We start from the raw sequence: 16,880 nt of genomic DNA on the forward strand, positions 1-16,880 counted from the left end.
AAACTGCACAAAGCTCTTCTGAATTTAGTGAATATAATTAATAAAATATTAGGCCTTATTACAATCAGCATTTTTGACAGATTAATTTTGTTAAGCTGAATTGTGTGGACTTAGAAATCTTAATTCTGAAAGCTGAAAACATCACATCTGCATTTCTTTTAAAATATGTCTTATCATCATTTTTGGCTTAATTCTTTTGTTGTGCCTATAGCAACAGTTTCATCAATAATGGCTCTGAACTGCATGTTTCCAAAACTATAACCTGGAATGGAATTGTACTTGGAAGAATTAGATCATTCAACTAATAGAATAATATGCTCTGGAATATTCTTTTAACAGTCTTTGATATGGATGTAGCATTGATATTTGTAAAATAGATTATGATGATGACAGTGCCTTGGTATATGGTTTGCTCAGAAGAGATTGTTTCTCAGCCAGGATTCTAATAGTAATCAAACAGTGAATGTACCCCAGATTTCCTCCTTGTACCTCTCCTAAGAACACAAGCATTCATCTGCTTCAAAATAGGACGTTTGGTTGTGTTTGGATACAAAGTATGCCCCATCCCTTCCTTGGGATGTTCTGTCTCTTGGCTCAGGTCTGGGAACCGGGCATGCTTGGAGGCAGGCTGGTGTGTACAGGGAGCTGAACTGGTTGGTGCTGGCTGTGCTGAGCCCTCCGTCTGAATCCTGCATCTCCAGCTCCCCACATTGCACAGCTCCTCACGCAAGTTGAGCTCTGTCTGAAGCTCCTGCACAGCTTCACTTACCTGCTTTGAAAGGGCTGAGGAGAGGGTGAGAGAATGAGTTTGGGATGGAGTGTGGGGGCAAGTTGAAAGCATCAGCTGCTACTGTAGTGTATTTCCTTTCATTTTCAGAGACCAGGGCAATGCACAACTAAGGGAACAATGTAAATAGCACAGCTGTTACAAGAACTTGATTTTAGCTTGACTTAAGTGAAGAGCTTCCAAAATACAAAGTGAGGTCCTGCTGGAAAGCTGCTGGTAAACTGGTAGTCCTCTTGTGTGCAGATTTACTCTGATAAAATTGAACTGTCCTGAAGAAGAGTTACTTCCATTATTTAGGAATATGCATTTTTTGGTAAATTTCTTTTAGAAATGTTGCTCTCCATTAGAGCCGTACACTTAATAATCATTTTGGCTCTCTTTCGTGGAATTCCAAGAATCATTCTAGATTTAAATTCTTTGTTTCTTATGTTATCTGTTATCATATAATTAGACTGTCCATTTCCAGTATTGATTTTTTTTTTAATCTATAGTAGCTTAGTGTTTTCTTTTCATTTAGGGATTTCATCCAATATGAAAATGAACCAAAAATTTTTGTTCTGTTATTCTGAATTAAAATTCAGATTTACTCTTGATTTCACAAATCAAATATCTTTTTAGAGAATTACCAGTTTGAAATTAAGTCCTTCGTTAAGGTAGAAAACAATATTCAGAGAAGAGAAGAATAATCCCTACTCCCAAAACCTGCATGTAGGGAAAATTAGGAGGAAGAAAGCTATTTTTGATAAGCTGAGTAAAGTGTTTAATTTTATTTAAAAATAGTCATATATACCAAACACAGAGAACTCCACTTGCTTTTCTTTTTCTCAATTACAGCCTTCAGTGATTTAGCATTTTCATGATATAAGCATTCCTTCCTTCCTCCCTCTTATTTATTTAGGTTATTTATTTATTTATTTATTTGCAGAGGGAGGGGCAGCTTTTCTCTTAATTTCTCCGCTGTGTATTAGACAACTCTATTAATTATTATAGACTGTTGTTGCAGCTTTCCTGACCTTCACATCAGGTCCTATCTCTCTGTTCTAAATGCATTGTTTTAATGATTCTTCCCCCCAGCCCCTGCCCCCCCCAGGCCCTTCCCCCCCAAAAAAAATTTTCAAGGAAAGCTTTGATGTGGCTTTAGCTGCCTCCAACGTCTGGCCGCATCTCAGATGTGTCACCTATGCCGGGAGGGAATAAGGAAATCACGTTTTGAATGGTAATGATAACATACTAATCACTTCCTTTCTTTGAAGATGGAAGCGAGATATTCTGTCAGCATCCCTGGCTGCTAGAGCTTGGAGGCACTGGTCTAGGTGTATTAGCTTAAGTGTGCATGTCAATACAGCTTGCATCTCCACAATCCACGGGGGCTCATTAGAGCAAGGTAGATCGTTTCGCTCGACAGCCACTCAGATAATATGTGTGGCACCTCCTTTTTTATTATTATTAGAAAGCGTTTCTTCGATTTTAAATGACATCTGTCAACAACACAAAGTTATAGAGTTGTGGTTGCATTTTTCCTTTCCCTTTGACCAGATACCAAAACTGAGTTGAGGGGGGAAAGTACGAATTTATACAAATACGCATATGCATGTACACACACTGAAATATACAGATACACGTATTCATATATTTCTAAGTATCCAGACATATGTGCATCTGTACACACACATACACACACACGTGCATGCACGTATTCTTACTCGTTCACAGCCATGATTAATTTATAAATCTGTTGGTCAACCTGAATAGATCTAGTGACTGATCATTATGGATAAAAACCAAAAAAAAAAAACCAGCCTCGGTGTAGAAAAGAAAGTTGGGAAGTTGAGAATTTGGGGAAAATCCTCTCATTTCCCCCATTAATTTATAACATGAAAGAATGCATATAATTATTATCATTTTAGTTCAGTTTAAAACAGTGGGTGTTAGAAGTTCACCTTCAATCTAGTGTCCTATATTTGGGAACAAACCCACATTTTTGTGCACCTATGTGCACGGAGGAAGATTTCTCTTGTTCCTTGGTGATTGCCCTGAGTTGTCTTAACACTAGATCTACTGTTTAATATTCTGTTCTAGTAGTGAATGTTGTTCTATATGGCATCTTCCACACATCCAAAATTGGAGGGCATTCTCTTGAAAATAAAGTTCCTCTTTAAAAATTCCTATCTGCAGGAATCAAAGGAACAAATGAGTTTTTTAACTGATGGCATTTTATAAAAAATAAATACAAAATAGGGATCATAAATCTATGCAAGTGTCTCATCTGTCTACTCTGCTGAAAAAGGAAAGATCCAGTTGACTTGCGTCTTCGTACATTTCTGTGTTGGGGAATAAGATTCGTGTGGCCATGTACAATATGAGTCTGCCTTTTAAAACAAAAAAAAGTGGATGGTCCATACACAAACAATTGATTGGAAATCTGCCCATAGGAGATTTGCTAAAAATTATCTATAATGCGTGGTGACTCCCACCCCCCCCCCCCGCCCAGAAATGTTAGGGCATATAAAGGCATTAATTTTTTTTAAGGCAAAAAAAAGAACATTGTAGACGGCCGTCTGATTTTTTTTCCTTTTTCTTTTTCAGAGGGCACATCTGCTCGATAACACAGAGAGGCTGGAAAGGTCATCTCGGAGACTAGAGGCTGGATACCAAATAGCAGTGGAAACCGGTAAGAATTCTGAGAGTGAGCAAATTGTCTTGCTTATGCACAGCAGTCTTCACAACACATGACATTTCAGGGAAACTTCAAAGGAGTAGCAGAGACAGCAGCCCGAGATGTGGTTTACATATTGGGGAGACAATTGGGAGCTTATTTGCGCTTATCTTTTTTCAAGTTAAAAGGCATGACATCTACTGAAAACAGTTCCTGAGGTTTAAAAGTATACATCTGAAAAGAGATGGAATACTTTGTCTCAATTCTACATTTGTCTTAATATGCAGTTACATGTTGTCAGTTTACCCACCCGCAATGATTGCTAGCACACCGTGCAGTCTCCAGGTGTTTGCTCCTTTACATTCATTCACATATGTAAAAATTAACATTTTAATCAGTCTAAATGATGTGAACTAGGGGCAAAGAAGTAACAATATCTAGCTTACCTTATTCGTCCTGGTGTAGAAAATGATTCCTAGTGGTTCTATTTGGTTTTGTTTTTTAAAAACCATAATTAGATATGGACAAAGAAAAGTCATAGTAAGCAGCAAGGCTAATGTTCATGATAATCTTATTAGCATTAGTTAATATTGTCCAAACTTTTGGTTTGAATTAACACTAGTTATTAATTTCAGAAAATACAGCCCTAATTTGACTTCTAAGACTTGTCTACTTAAAACAGACAAGCTTTTTCATTACAAATGTTTCATGCAATGACTGTATATTTTTACACAGTAAATAAATATCTGTTAGCCCCTGCATAGTCATCCATTTCTGATAATTTAGCGATCTTTGTTGTTTTGTTTTGTGAAGTACAGATTGTATAAAATTTATTTTACATAGTTTGGATAGTTCTTGCCCAGTATGTAAGCCACAAAAATATGTGGTTAACAATGATTCCATTGATATTTTAAATCTAGTGTCATAAAAATGTTTATTTAGGAAGAACAGGTAAAATGAAAACGATTACAAATATTGTGTGTGTGTGTGTGTGTGTGTGTGTGTGTGTGTGTGTGTGAGAATGGCGGGTGTTTTCTCTCGCCCTGAGTTCATGGCTATCCTATACTGGCTTACTGTGTGATGACTTCTAAGGAACTGAATGGGAAGAACACAAATGGCATTAGCATTATAGTAATGGTGAGGAAACTAAAGAAAACCATAACCCCTCAAGATTCTTTAACAATGTGGGCAGCCCTTCTTTCTGACATTATTAATAGATTGGCTTTCTGCCCTGATTGGAATAAAAGCCAGCTTTCATTTGTTCTTTTTGTCCTTGGGCTCACCTTTAGAAGTGACTGTCCTGGTGAAGAATGTCAATAACAGAAAGAGCCCTGAACATGATGAGGTCAAAGGACCAGACTTGGGTTCTAGCTCTTATTTCTGTGACCTTGAGCAAATCACATAACCTCTGAGTCTCAGTTTCTTCTTCAATAAATGGAAATAAATTACCTATCTTAGAATATTCCTAAGAAATAATACCATATGCTAAAATATTTTATATACTGTAAAACTATATAAATATAAATATTATTATTGTGGTCATTTGATGATATACAGGCACTTATCTTTCTCTATTCATAGAAAAAATTTTATTGTGGTTGAAATTTGTGTATGTTTAAGGAATTTAAAAAAGTGTTACTTTGACATCCTTGGAGAATGTAGCCCTGTACCAACTGAACAATAAGGGACTTTCTTTGACAAAACCTCCCATTGGTGAGTCTCTTACAAGGGACTGGGTTGGGTAGGGGATATTCTTGCTTTGACACTTGATCACAGGACTTGATTTGTCTGATTGGGCTACCTTTTCTCTTTCACTATATCATTCATGTATTTCCCTCCCAAAGCTTAAGGAAGTCATCAAAGAAGATCACAGATACTGCATTGATCAAGAGGATAAGATTGAATGGGATTTGATGGTTATTCTTTTTGATGTGTGCTAAAATATAACATTCACATCAGCTTATCAATGTAGTCAACATGGAAATGCCACTTTAAGAGTGTCCCGAAAACCAGCCTCCATCCCCTTGGACTTTTTGGTAGAATACAATGGTAGTTTATAGAGTTTTGTAAAATTAGATATCTATTTGTTATATAAGGCTTAGGAAGTTCTTGCAGACTATAAAACCAAGTCTGGGAGGAGGAACAGGGTGGGCTTTGTGGAAAAGAAGACAGATATGGTACAGCCTTTGCCTAGACGGGAGTCATCACATTTTCTTAGATGAGTTGGAAAGTGGAGTGAGAAATGAGAAGGCAGACACAAGGCCTTTGTCCTGTTCTTGCTTCTTACTAAAGTAATATGGGGAAAAGTCCCTGTGACAGGCGCCATGTTGTTTTTGCATTTCCTGCTTCCCTGCTAGCCCTCAGCCTGGTCACACCTGGTCAGCCAACAGCCCTGTGTTTTGATTGTGATGTAAACTTATGGCGCCAATCATTTTGTTATTAGTATTAGTAGAAGAACAACGTCTTTCAAAAGGAAAAACTTACTGGTTTCTTTTTCTTAAAGACTATGAAAATCAAGGAGGATAAGAAATAGAAGAGCTAGTAAGACTTGAAATAGCACAAAAGAGGGAAATGGTTTACGAGTATTGATTGGTCTCATGGTTCTTAGACCACAACAGGAGTTTCCGCCAGGCAACAGCAAAATAAGAAAAAAATTACAAAGTAGTAACTTTCTCATAAGGCAAATTTTATTAATTTAAAGGACACTTTTTCTAAGATGATGTTTTTCCTGTTTGGGGGTGATAAAAGATAAGATAGCTTTATGATATGATACAAAGAGTAGGTAGAAGTTATATGTTTATTTTTTTCTCTACCTGGAAAAATAACAAAATCGAAGACCCTATTTGGGTCCTCTGAAATGTTTTTTGAAATTTTACTTGTCCACAAAATCTGGGAAATACTGTCTGATGGACTGAATTAGAGAAAGACAGAGCAACTCCATTATTTAACCTGGTAATTTATCAGGTGTGTGACTTTGAGAAATCACTTAATCTCTCTGTGTATGTTTTTTTTAATTTGCAAAATGGAAACCTGACACCAGATTCTATGTATCTCATAAGTTTGTTATAAAGTAAAATGAGGTCATATATATTCAAGTTCTTAGAAAGTACAGAAGGCTCTGTAAAAGTCATCATTTTTATGTTATTGTCAGCAAAAGTGGTCATCTTTCAAAATTATTGGCAAGAGATTTCAACAAAAATCTGTATTCTATTCATTAATTTGATAACTATTATTGGCAAATATCATAAAAGAAAGTTTATTATATGTAATCAGTTATATGTAAATAGAATAGAAAGCATATTAGTTTAACCACTGGTGTCTTCCTAGCAAATAATGAAATTCGTCTTCTAAAGTTCTTGAAACATTTCTTATGTTTTAAAAACTTATTTTGTCCAATTGGCAGTTACTGTCTCTTTAAACAGCTGCTCAGTAGAGGGACACATGTTCAGAATGCATTTGGTCTGAGAAAAAGCACATGAGTATTTCTAAGTGCCATTTACACCTTGATATATATTGAGTTTAATGACAATCAAATTTTCTTTCTTGGATTCCTTCCTTTTTGAGAAAATTGATAAGTTTACCAGTTAATTGAACAGCTCTATCTAGAAAAGAAGAGACAGAGGGGGAAGAGCATATGATATTAAACTAAAGAGCTAATGGTAGGACATTTTAGTCTCAGACTGACATCCAGAGAGATAATTACCAGACCCATAAACTTCCTTGAGAGCGACCATCAAAGACCGAACACTGTGGTGGTTGTGTGAGCCATTGGCTTGCTCCAGTTTGGCATTTCCTGTAAGTTCTTGTCCTAAAATCTGTGCATAAAAAGTGACTTCCTTTTTTTCATTTACTACTAATAGTCAGGTCTGATTCTTAGCTGTGGAGATCACCATCTTGTTTGAGGTCAGGGACTTTATACTTAAAACTCTGGATCATCTGCCCTTTACTCTGAAATTATAACTTTTCTTTCCTCTGAAGCAAATTATCCCAGAATTACAACAGGCACAAAACTAATGTAAACTATGTGATTAATAAAATAGGTTGAAAGAGAAATTATACAAGTGCAGAAATGCAAGGCTCACTCTCTCCTTTCAGTAGGTAAGCAGATAGTTTAAGATAGTTAAGTTTGGGGGCGCCTGGGTGGCTCAGATGGTTAAGCGTCTGCCTTCGGCTCAGGTCATGATCCCAGGGTTCTGGGATAGATTCCCACATCGAGTTTCCCGCTAGGCGGGAAGCCTGCTTCTCCCTCTGCCTCTCTCTCTCTCTCTCTCTCTGACTCTCATGAATAAATAAATAAAACATTTAAAAAGAAAAAAAAGAAAAAAGATAGTTAAGTTTGGGGGCAGTATGAGACAGGCATTTTGTTACATTAATGAATGAATGGACTAGTACATTTCAGATAGTGGCAAAATGAAGCAGGGTATTAAAGAGTAACTGATGAAGGCTACCTTAGGCTAGCTAGTCAGAAAAGACCTCCCCAGAGAGGCGCCTTGTAAGCTGAGTCTTGAACAGTACAAAGGTGCCGTCAATAAGCACATTTGGGGCAGAGGATTCCAAGAGGGAAAAGCGAACACAAGGACTCTAAAATGAGAAGGTGTCCAGGGTGTTCAGGCAACAGAAAGAAGACCAATATGGCTGCATCAAAGTGAGCAAGGGGGCATGGTACATTGATTAGGTCAGAGCCAGGTGGAGTGCAGATTCTGTAGGATCCCAGGGCATGGAAAGGAGCCTGAATTTGACTCTTAAGAGAGTAATGCCATTGGAGAGCTTTCAGCAGACAAGTGGCCTGATCTGAATTGTGGAGAACAAGGATTGTAGGGGTGGAGTGGCAAAGGATTGGAAATAAGGAGATTTGCTAGGAAATGTTTATCGTAATCCAAGATTTGGTTCTTTTACCAGTTGAAATGAATGGAAGGATTTGATGGTAAAGATGCAAGGGAAATTATAAGTCATTTTAAAAGCCATTCAGGAGCAAGGAGCTTGAAATTTGTCATTGATTTCCTTAACAGTTGGCATGAGATCCCAAAGATTCTTCCTTAAGGATAGCACACCCCCCTCAAATGGAGACTTATTCGTCCTTGCACCTGGTTGGGCTTTACACAGACAATGGCCAGTCCATTGGGCTGTTGGTGATGGACACCGCAGTTATAAATCTGAGCTTAAAACCAAGTTTATGATGATATTTTATTTGAAAAATTATGATAATGATACCTATTTCCTAGAATTTATGTGAGGCATAAATAAAATAATGTGTGTAGAAAGATTTTGTAAATTACCTCACAAAAGTATGGTGTTTTTTTTCTCTAGAAATCTTCACTTTAGGTAGCTTCTGAATGTAAACATATATTATTACTTTGCTTAATTTTGTATCAGTGTAAAGAGGAATGGGTTAGTTCCTTACTACCCAAAGTGGGCCTCAGGACCAGCAACATTCCCTGGGAGCTTGTTAGAAATGCAGGATCTTGGGTCCCACTTCAGATCTACTGAATCAGAATCTGCATTTTAACAAGATCAGCAAAGATTAAATCAAAATTTAATTAGCTATCCACTCTGCAGTGTTAGCTTTAGTCTGTGTCTGAACTGGATAAAGGTTATTCCATTGAATCTCCTATACATGTGTGGATATGTATATCTAAACATGTGTGGAAAAATTTAGGCAGGTAGCCATGGGTAGTTAACACCTACACTCCCTATGAAATAATACATATGGTTGTGTCTGTTAATATTGGTGGCATTGGATATGAGGGTCGTATTTAAGAGCTATAATAATTATTTACCTTACTTTGTTTAGGAAAATGTGAGTGGGCATTACTTGGTAACTAGAATAGGTAGTAACCTATCCAGTAACCCAAAAGGGACTCATTATACCACTTTATTTTTCTCAAAATACATTTTTCCCTATATTTAACACTACTTACATTCTTTTTAAAGAATGGTATATTTATCATCATTTCCTGTGTGTCTTATTTCATTAGGGAAATGCAAAGATAGATTTTCTGAGTAAGCATAATACCAATGTTATGTATTTATAAGTTATTTTCATAAGAGAAATATTTTCTATCTAGGCCTTATTTGTTGTAGAAATGATATAGAAGATTCTTCCATTTATGTTTGAGGGTTTTCTTAGGAGTCCCCATTCTTTTTCCATGAAGATTCATGTGCGCTCGCTCGTGTGTGCACTGTCTCTTTTTTGGTAAAAACATTTAAGTTCTGCTCTTGTAGCAAGTTCCAGTTATATAATATAATGTTATCAACTATGATCACCATTGTTAAATCCTCAGGCTGTATTCATTTTACAGCTTAAAGTTTGTACCCTTTTTCCAAAGTTTATACCCCTTACAAATTTTTTAAATTGAAAAAATAGATTTTACTTCAATTTCAATATTTAAATACTCTGTAATGGTTAACCTAGTTTTAAGCTGCAGACATTCCCCATTTTATGAATATACTTCCACAGGCCTGTTTTACATGATGTGTTCAGATTATTTTTACTTTTTATAATTTTATTTCATCAAAATCCAAATTTATTTGACCTAGTAGAGTAAGGCAGAGAAACATATGGAGTACTTTTTTTTTTCTTCTGGAAAACGAATAATTCTTAGAATTACAGCATTTTCATGAGAATAAGATAACTTATGTACACCACTGTTTCTCTTCTTTGCCTATGTCTTTTTTTAAGAGTTCATACAAGAAAAGCAATCAAGTATCAGCTTACCTTTTTAAAAATCAAAATATGTTTCATGTTTGGAACTTTTTTTAAAAGAATCAGAACAAATGCATTTAAGATATGAAGTCCCTTCCTTTGTATCTTTAATTGTCTGACTCTTGGCTGAACTACTGATGGAGTTTTCCAGAGAGTTTCATGGAGTAATAGGAGGATTATGGAGTATAAGACCACAACACTGCAGCTTTATCACATTATGTCTTTTGGTTCTTGATCCTGTCTTTCAACTTACCTTATTATTATTATTTTAATCAACTCACTATAGAACTCATTTTGAAATTGTAATCAGTCTTGGAAGTATCTATTGAAACAAAGTTTTTATCAAACTGAAGGCCTTTTCTTAATTATTTCAAGAGTTTTTCCCAGTCTGCTGACATTTTCTTATTCTTCTGCCTCCTCATCATCGTTAATATTAACCTCTTTCCTCTCTTTTTCTTCTTCCTTTATCCCTCCCTTCTTCTCTTCAAGAAATATTTTGAGTGTTCATTGCTGGGTACAGTGTAATAATTTTATTCAAAAATACAAATCATTGAATGTATTAATTTATCATCTACAGAAAAGATTGATGGGTAAAACAATGCACAATAATACAATGTAATACATAAAACAATTTTTGAAGTTGTAAGCTAGCTTGAAACTGAGCTAATATATCTCCTGCACAGAATATAAGAAAGTTGTTTCTTTTCTCTCTCTCCATTTACTAGTAAGTCATTTGTAAGACTTCTGGGAAAATAGCTCCAAAAAGTATTAACTGTATGTTTCTTGCTCTTAGAGCTGTTATCAGTTGGTGAAGAATAAATTTCTGATTCTGTAATATTAGTGGGAGTGATATACATTATATAAAAGAACGTACACATTGTATTTCACGTTTTCAACAAGATTTCATTGAACTCTGGTGAGTGTCAGATACTTCCGGGATGCAGAACTAGAAAAACAAGATATCCTAGTCCTGGGTTATCTGAGTAGACAATGTTATGCCTGTAAACACTGATTCAGATTTTTAACTTAAGTAATTTTGTTTAGGCACAGATTGGAATTCAGAAAGGCACTGCCATGTCCATATTATTGCAACAATATCAAATTAACACTTTATGTTGTTCTACAATATAGGAACAGAAAACGGGATTATACATTTGGGTTGATATTAACCATCTATTTTATCCAAGTGTGTATGTGTATATATATATGTTAGAGAAAATATTTTTCTATAGAAATATTAAACTTTTTGACAGAAAAAATATTGCTAGAAAGAAGTTTCTGTATGCATTATTTTGGCTGGTGGAGTATGTGGTTATGCTTTCAGAATCTTAAAGATACCTTTGCTTGAAAACACATTTTGTTAAATGCCGATAAGAATTGCTTGACCATGTCTTACAAGTTTTTAAAAGTTTTCACTCAGTGGTAAAATAATCACTTTTAATGTGTAGTTATCACTTACTTTATAATTACAACCCTATTAAAGTCTTACATCTCAAAAAGCTGTGGTTCTGGTCTGAAAAGAACAGAGGAGGTTGTCATTTGGCTGAAGCTCTTGAAGAACATTTTCAAGTTACACTTAAATTTACTTTGTGAGGTTCTCTGAAATATTGGTGAGCTCCATAGTAGTAAGAAAAGGATGTCATTTATACCCTATTTGGAGAACCTTCTCCTTAGGTGGTCCAAGTGAATTCATAGGGTTCATTTTTAATCCATTAAAAAGTATTATACTCATTTTTAAAGGTGTCTTACCCCATAATGCCTATCACTTTCCGATTTGGTTTGTAAGATACACGTGAAGCCATTCTTATTCTGTTGCATCTCTGTGAGTTGAGAAAAAGAATGACGACCAAAGCAGATCGCTAAAATGCCAATTTACTTTCAAATATTACAGTGAAGGACGTTAAGCTTATGACCTTGTTGCACTGTACTTATATAACTTTCCTTGGGATTCTTTTTTAATCAGGTTTATTTTCCCTTTGAGTCTGACTTCTAGTGCCCAGAAGTTTTCTTTTCAGCAGTGTTTATGTATTTAACAGAATTTTCTGAGGTGGGTGCTACAGAATTTTCACAGCATGGGTTCACATTGGACTAAGACTTTGTGTACGACTTATATCAAGTGGGAAACTTGATGGGCATAAGCTTTAAAAATGTTTTTTGTGTGTGTGCTCTACATTTGAAGCTTTTGCCTGTATTTCCTGTTGGGCTACAATGTTTTCCAGCGTTGCCATAAGAGAACAAAGTCAACATTAAAAAATAATTTTTTTTATTGAAGAATATATTTTTCCAAGTAAAGTCATTATCAAAGAGACTGTCATGGTGGGTCATCATTCATGTATGGCCCTGTGTTGCCCTTTTGCATCTTGAGGTATAAACTCTAAGTCATAGTTAAATAAATATCTATTTATTTAGAGAGACGAAACCACCCTAAAGCCAGACAAGGAAGCTTTTTGAAGACTGTCCCTTTTGGAGGAAAACTAAGCATGTTGTTGAGTAATCCTCCCATTATCCTCCATGTTGGTAGTCCGATCACGATCGATTGCCTAAGGTCCTCGTCCACATTAAAAGGTTGATATTTGGGGCGCCTGGGTGGCTCAGTCGTTAAGCGTCTGCCTTCGGCTCAGGTCATGATCCCAGGGTCCTGGGATCGAGCCCCACATCGGGCTCTCTGCTCAGCGGGAAGCCTGCTTCTCCCTCTCCCACTCCCCCTGCTTATGTTCCCTCTCTCGCTGTGTCTCTCTCTGTCAAATAAGTAAATAAAATCTTTAAAAGGTTGATATTTATGGGCACATAAAGTACACCTTTAAAATGGAGCTAATTTTCTTTAGTTCCATTTCCAATGCTATTTGCAGTATGTGGCACTTGAAAAGAGCACAGTGGAGCCTTAACATTTATTCAGAAAACAGTTATTGGGCCCTAAGAAATTAGAATTAGGGTTCATCAGACCTGGACTGAGCAATCTCTGAAAGAACAAGAAAATACTGGCTTAAATTTTTATTATTAGCAAAATTTGTATTTGCAAGTAGGGTAGGGGAGATACTTAACCCACCTGAAAGGGAAAATAGATTTTATATAATTGAGAAAGAAGCAGACCTGGCACTGTCCTAGGCACTTAGTATACAAAGTTTCTTTAATAAGGGGGAATATCTTGGCAAAATATCTGTGGGAAAATACATAGCTTATAAATCCCCATAATAAACATATTTAGTATTTTCGAAGCAAGGTGCAGGAAGTAATTAAGTCCATTTCATTGTGTCAGGGAAAGGCAGACCCTAGAGAATAAATCCAGAGGGAGCAAGGGGAAGTGAGTAAAGCGGGAGCAAAATCAGGCTTTGGGGCAAATACGTGGCTTGTGAAGACTTCTGGAGTGTGTCCTATGGCCTTGCTAATGTTCATCTTAGTTCTTAAGTATACTTGAAAGTGATAGCATTTGTTTTAAAAACATTTTCCCCTCAAACTTTTTATAATTTCAGAGTAACCCCCCCAATTATCCCATCCATTTTAATAGTCAGATGTGTAATTATTTTTTAATACATTACAGGTTTTTTTAATGCTTCGAATTATAAACTTTAGTAGTTTTTAACCTTGTATTACATGCTGAAAATAATAATGCTAATATTAAGAATAACACTGTATAATCTACTTTGAAATTTTCAGACTACTTTTATATCTGTTATCTCATTGTTTCAATCAATAAATTATCTGATATGGAAATTATTTGTTCAGACTTATTAGTAGACTGTTCCCCTGACTAATTACCCAAATGCTATCAATTTTTACCAACCATGAGTGGCTATTAAGTTTCATCTGGCTTCATGAAGTAATCAGTATTTTTTGTTTCCCTCTTTCTCATTAGCATATCTATAAATATCTATAATGTTCAATGCTCTATGCAGACTTGTTGATGATTAGGGCCTATTATTTATACAAAGAAACAAAATGGTCATAATAAGAAAGCAACACAAATTTAAAGGATGCGCCAATTTTTCTCACTGGTGTTAACAGAACTTTTACAAAGTCATCCAAATTTTTCATGTCGGTTGAGTTAAAGAGATTGACTGGAGTGACTTTGTTAATATAAAAAAAGAGACCTTTTTTTTTTAAACATTATGACCCTAAAAGGTAAGCATGAAGATGGACCAAGTATCTTATTGCCTTTACTGATCCTGCCTGCCGGCTGTGGATTTTCTTACTACAGTGAGTCCCCTCATCTTTATTGCTGTGTGCAAGGTACAGTGTTTCATTTTTGTTCCTACTTGGGCTTCCTGTAGAATGCCCATCCCATATAGTTCTTTAAATTCATACTGTTGTGAGAACAAGTCAGTCTTTCTGTTCTCTCCTTTGTTAACTGTATACCTCGTGGAGCAACATGTTCTTTCGTGCCCTCCCTGAGTTGTTGGACTCTGCTCAAATTAAACCCTGTAAGAGGATCAGCACGTTACAAAAGTGGAGCACCGTGTATTTTTGTATACCATCGTCTGGGAAATGCTAACACATTCAAGCCAACTAATGGTCTCATACCCATCCCTTGTAAATGAGGGCTTCCTATCTACCACATAAAAAGTAGGGAGAACACATGTACAGTTTTTGCTCTCCTTTGAGGCTAAAGATGTTTAGGCATATAAAATGCATAAGAATTATTTTGTAATCCAAAGCCAAGTCAGATCACCTGTCTTTCACCTGTAGTGAAGCAAAATGGAATGTTCATGGAGCTTTGTAAATAGACAAGTTCAAATCTTGGTTCTCCCACAAGATAAACCGGGAGACCTTGGGCAAGTTCCTTAGCCTTTCCTGGTCTTCATTTCCTGACCTACAAAATCTATGTGGGTCTTCTAAATGGAGGTTGATCTGAGAGTTAAAGGAGGTAAACCACATAAAACACCCAGTGCATGTTCAGTCCATCATCGGTGCTCAGAAATGGTAGTTTCTACCTGTGTTACTTTGCAGAGTAACACTGGCTGATGTGACAAATAAACCCCAAATACCCAAGTGGCTGGATGTAGTAAAGCTTATTGCTCACTCTTGGAACAGTCCAGCACAAGTGTTCCTTCCTGGTGAGCAGACAGCCTTCCAGGCAGTGTTTCAGAAATCCACGCTTCTCCCATTTTGTGGCTCTGCCGCACATGGAGGCTTTTGAGTCCTCTCCACTGTGCCAGCAACCAGGCAAAGAGAGAAGGCAGAGGGCACGCCTGCTTTAAAAGTTCCATAGGCAGCGAGTGACACACATTGATTCTGCACACATTCCACTGGCAAGGACACATTGGATGATGCCACCAAGATGTGAGGGGGCTAGGAACTCTACTTGCAACTGGATGACCACTTTCTAGTCACAGCTTTGTACAAATATGGACAGGCAGTTTACCCTCCTCTGCCCTAGCATTTACTCCCCACCCCCTTTACTGCCTCATAATCCAGTTAAAACCCTGGCTAGTAGAATAAAATGGGGAGAGGTGGAGGAAGAGATGGCTTATGGGTCAGGTCAGTGGATGTAATCTTCTAGAATTTGTGACAAGCGAAACTTTCTTATCTCTATTCTATTAATAGACACAGTAAAGAGTCAATATCATTTGCTTTCTTTGCTACCAAGCATTTATCTCCATTGGCTTCTCAAATTTATATTCCTTAGATCTGTAACAAAAGGTAATTCTGCTGCATGTGTTTTCATCTAAGTGTTGACAATAGATACAAGTCAGCAAATTTATTTATACCATTTCTAAAGTATGTGCTTAAAGAACAGTGCAAACTGTCAGAGCTGAGAGGAACCTAAGGAGTCACGGGGACTAAATGTAATGTGGTATCCTGGATGGGATCCTGAAACATCAGACAAATGTCTGAGGACATTAGACACCAACTAAGGAAATATGGAGAAAGTGTGGACATTAATTGATAATACCTACCTATATTAGTCCATTCACTGTGACAAATGTACTATAGTAATGGGAGATGTTAATTATAGGAGACAGTGGGTGTTAAGTATATGGGAACTCTCTGTACTATTATAATTTCTCTGCAAATCTAAACTGTTCTAAAATAAGTTTGTTTTTTTTTAAGTACATTGTAATCACAGTAGTCTTCATATTTGCTGAATAGCCACAGGGTGGTATCGCCACTGCTACAGACCTGGCCTCTCCTTTTTAACTTTTATAATAATCACCACTCTCAATAATGGGGCCTTCCCAGTAATTGACAGAACCCATGCCTCTTTAAAGCATCTTGCTCAGGTTTTGGCACTGGAAATGTCCTAGGAATGTCTGCTTCCTCTTTCTTTGCTCTCCTTCCCTCAGTGCTTCTAGTCATTCTGAAAAGGACAATGTGAACTTTTATTTGGCTATCAAAAAAAGATCAGACTAATCAATCACTTCATTTTACAACTCCAGGAAATGGGGACATGGTCCCAGCGTTTGTGTGGTTCATCCGCATATGCCCTCTTTACGATGTATAAGGAGTAGAGCATTTTACTTATTAGATGAATGATAGTCAATATTTTTTTCTTTTTCAGTCTAGAAAAACCAAACAGACTGTATGATGACAGTTTTATAAGAATATTAAGATCGTAGATAATTTTTCCACTTCTGAATTTCCCAGAATGTTACTGTTTAATTTTAAAACTAAAAAAGAATTTTATCAGGGCGTCTGGGTGGCTCAGTCAGTTAAGCATCTGCCTTGGACTCAGGTCATGATCCCAGGGTCCTGGGATTGAGCCCTACTTCGGGCTCCCTGCTTAGCGGGGAGTCTGC

At 36.5% G+C, this 16,880-nt stretch overlaps 1 protein-coding gene across 4 annotated transcripts in view; it reads left to right on the forward strand.

Moving 5' to 3' along the window:
- The window catches only part of VTI1A (vesicle transport through interaction with t-SNAREs 1A), a 359,448-nt gene that overhangs the window by 93,810 nt on the left and 248,758 nt on the right, over positions 1-16,880 (forward strand). For all 4 annotated transcript variants that reach the window (XM_035029052.1, XM_035029073.1, XM_035029067.1 and 1 more), the window contains one exon: positions 3,374-3,458. In XM_035029052.1, the coding sequence (XP_034884943.1) occupies positions 3,374-3,458 (85 nt within the window). The remainder of the gene's footprint in view (positions 1-3,373; positions 3,459-16,880) is intronic.

This window comes from Mirounga leonina, unplaced genomic scaffold, assembly GCF_011800145.1.
Source record: "Mirounga leonina isolate KUSES-001 unplaced genomic scaffold, KU_Mleo_1.0 Mir_114, whole genome shotgun sequence".
Lineage (NCBI taxonomy): Eukaryota > Metazoa > Chordata > Mammalia > Carnivora > Phocidae > Mirounga > Mirounga leonina.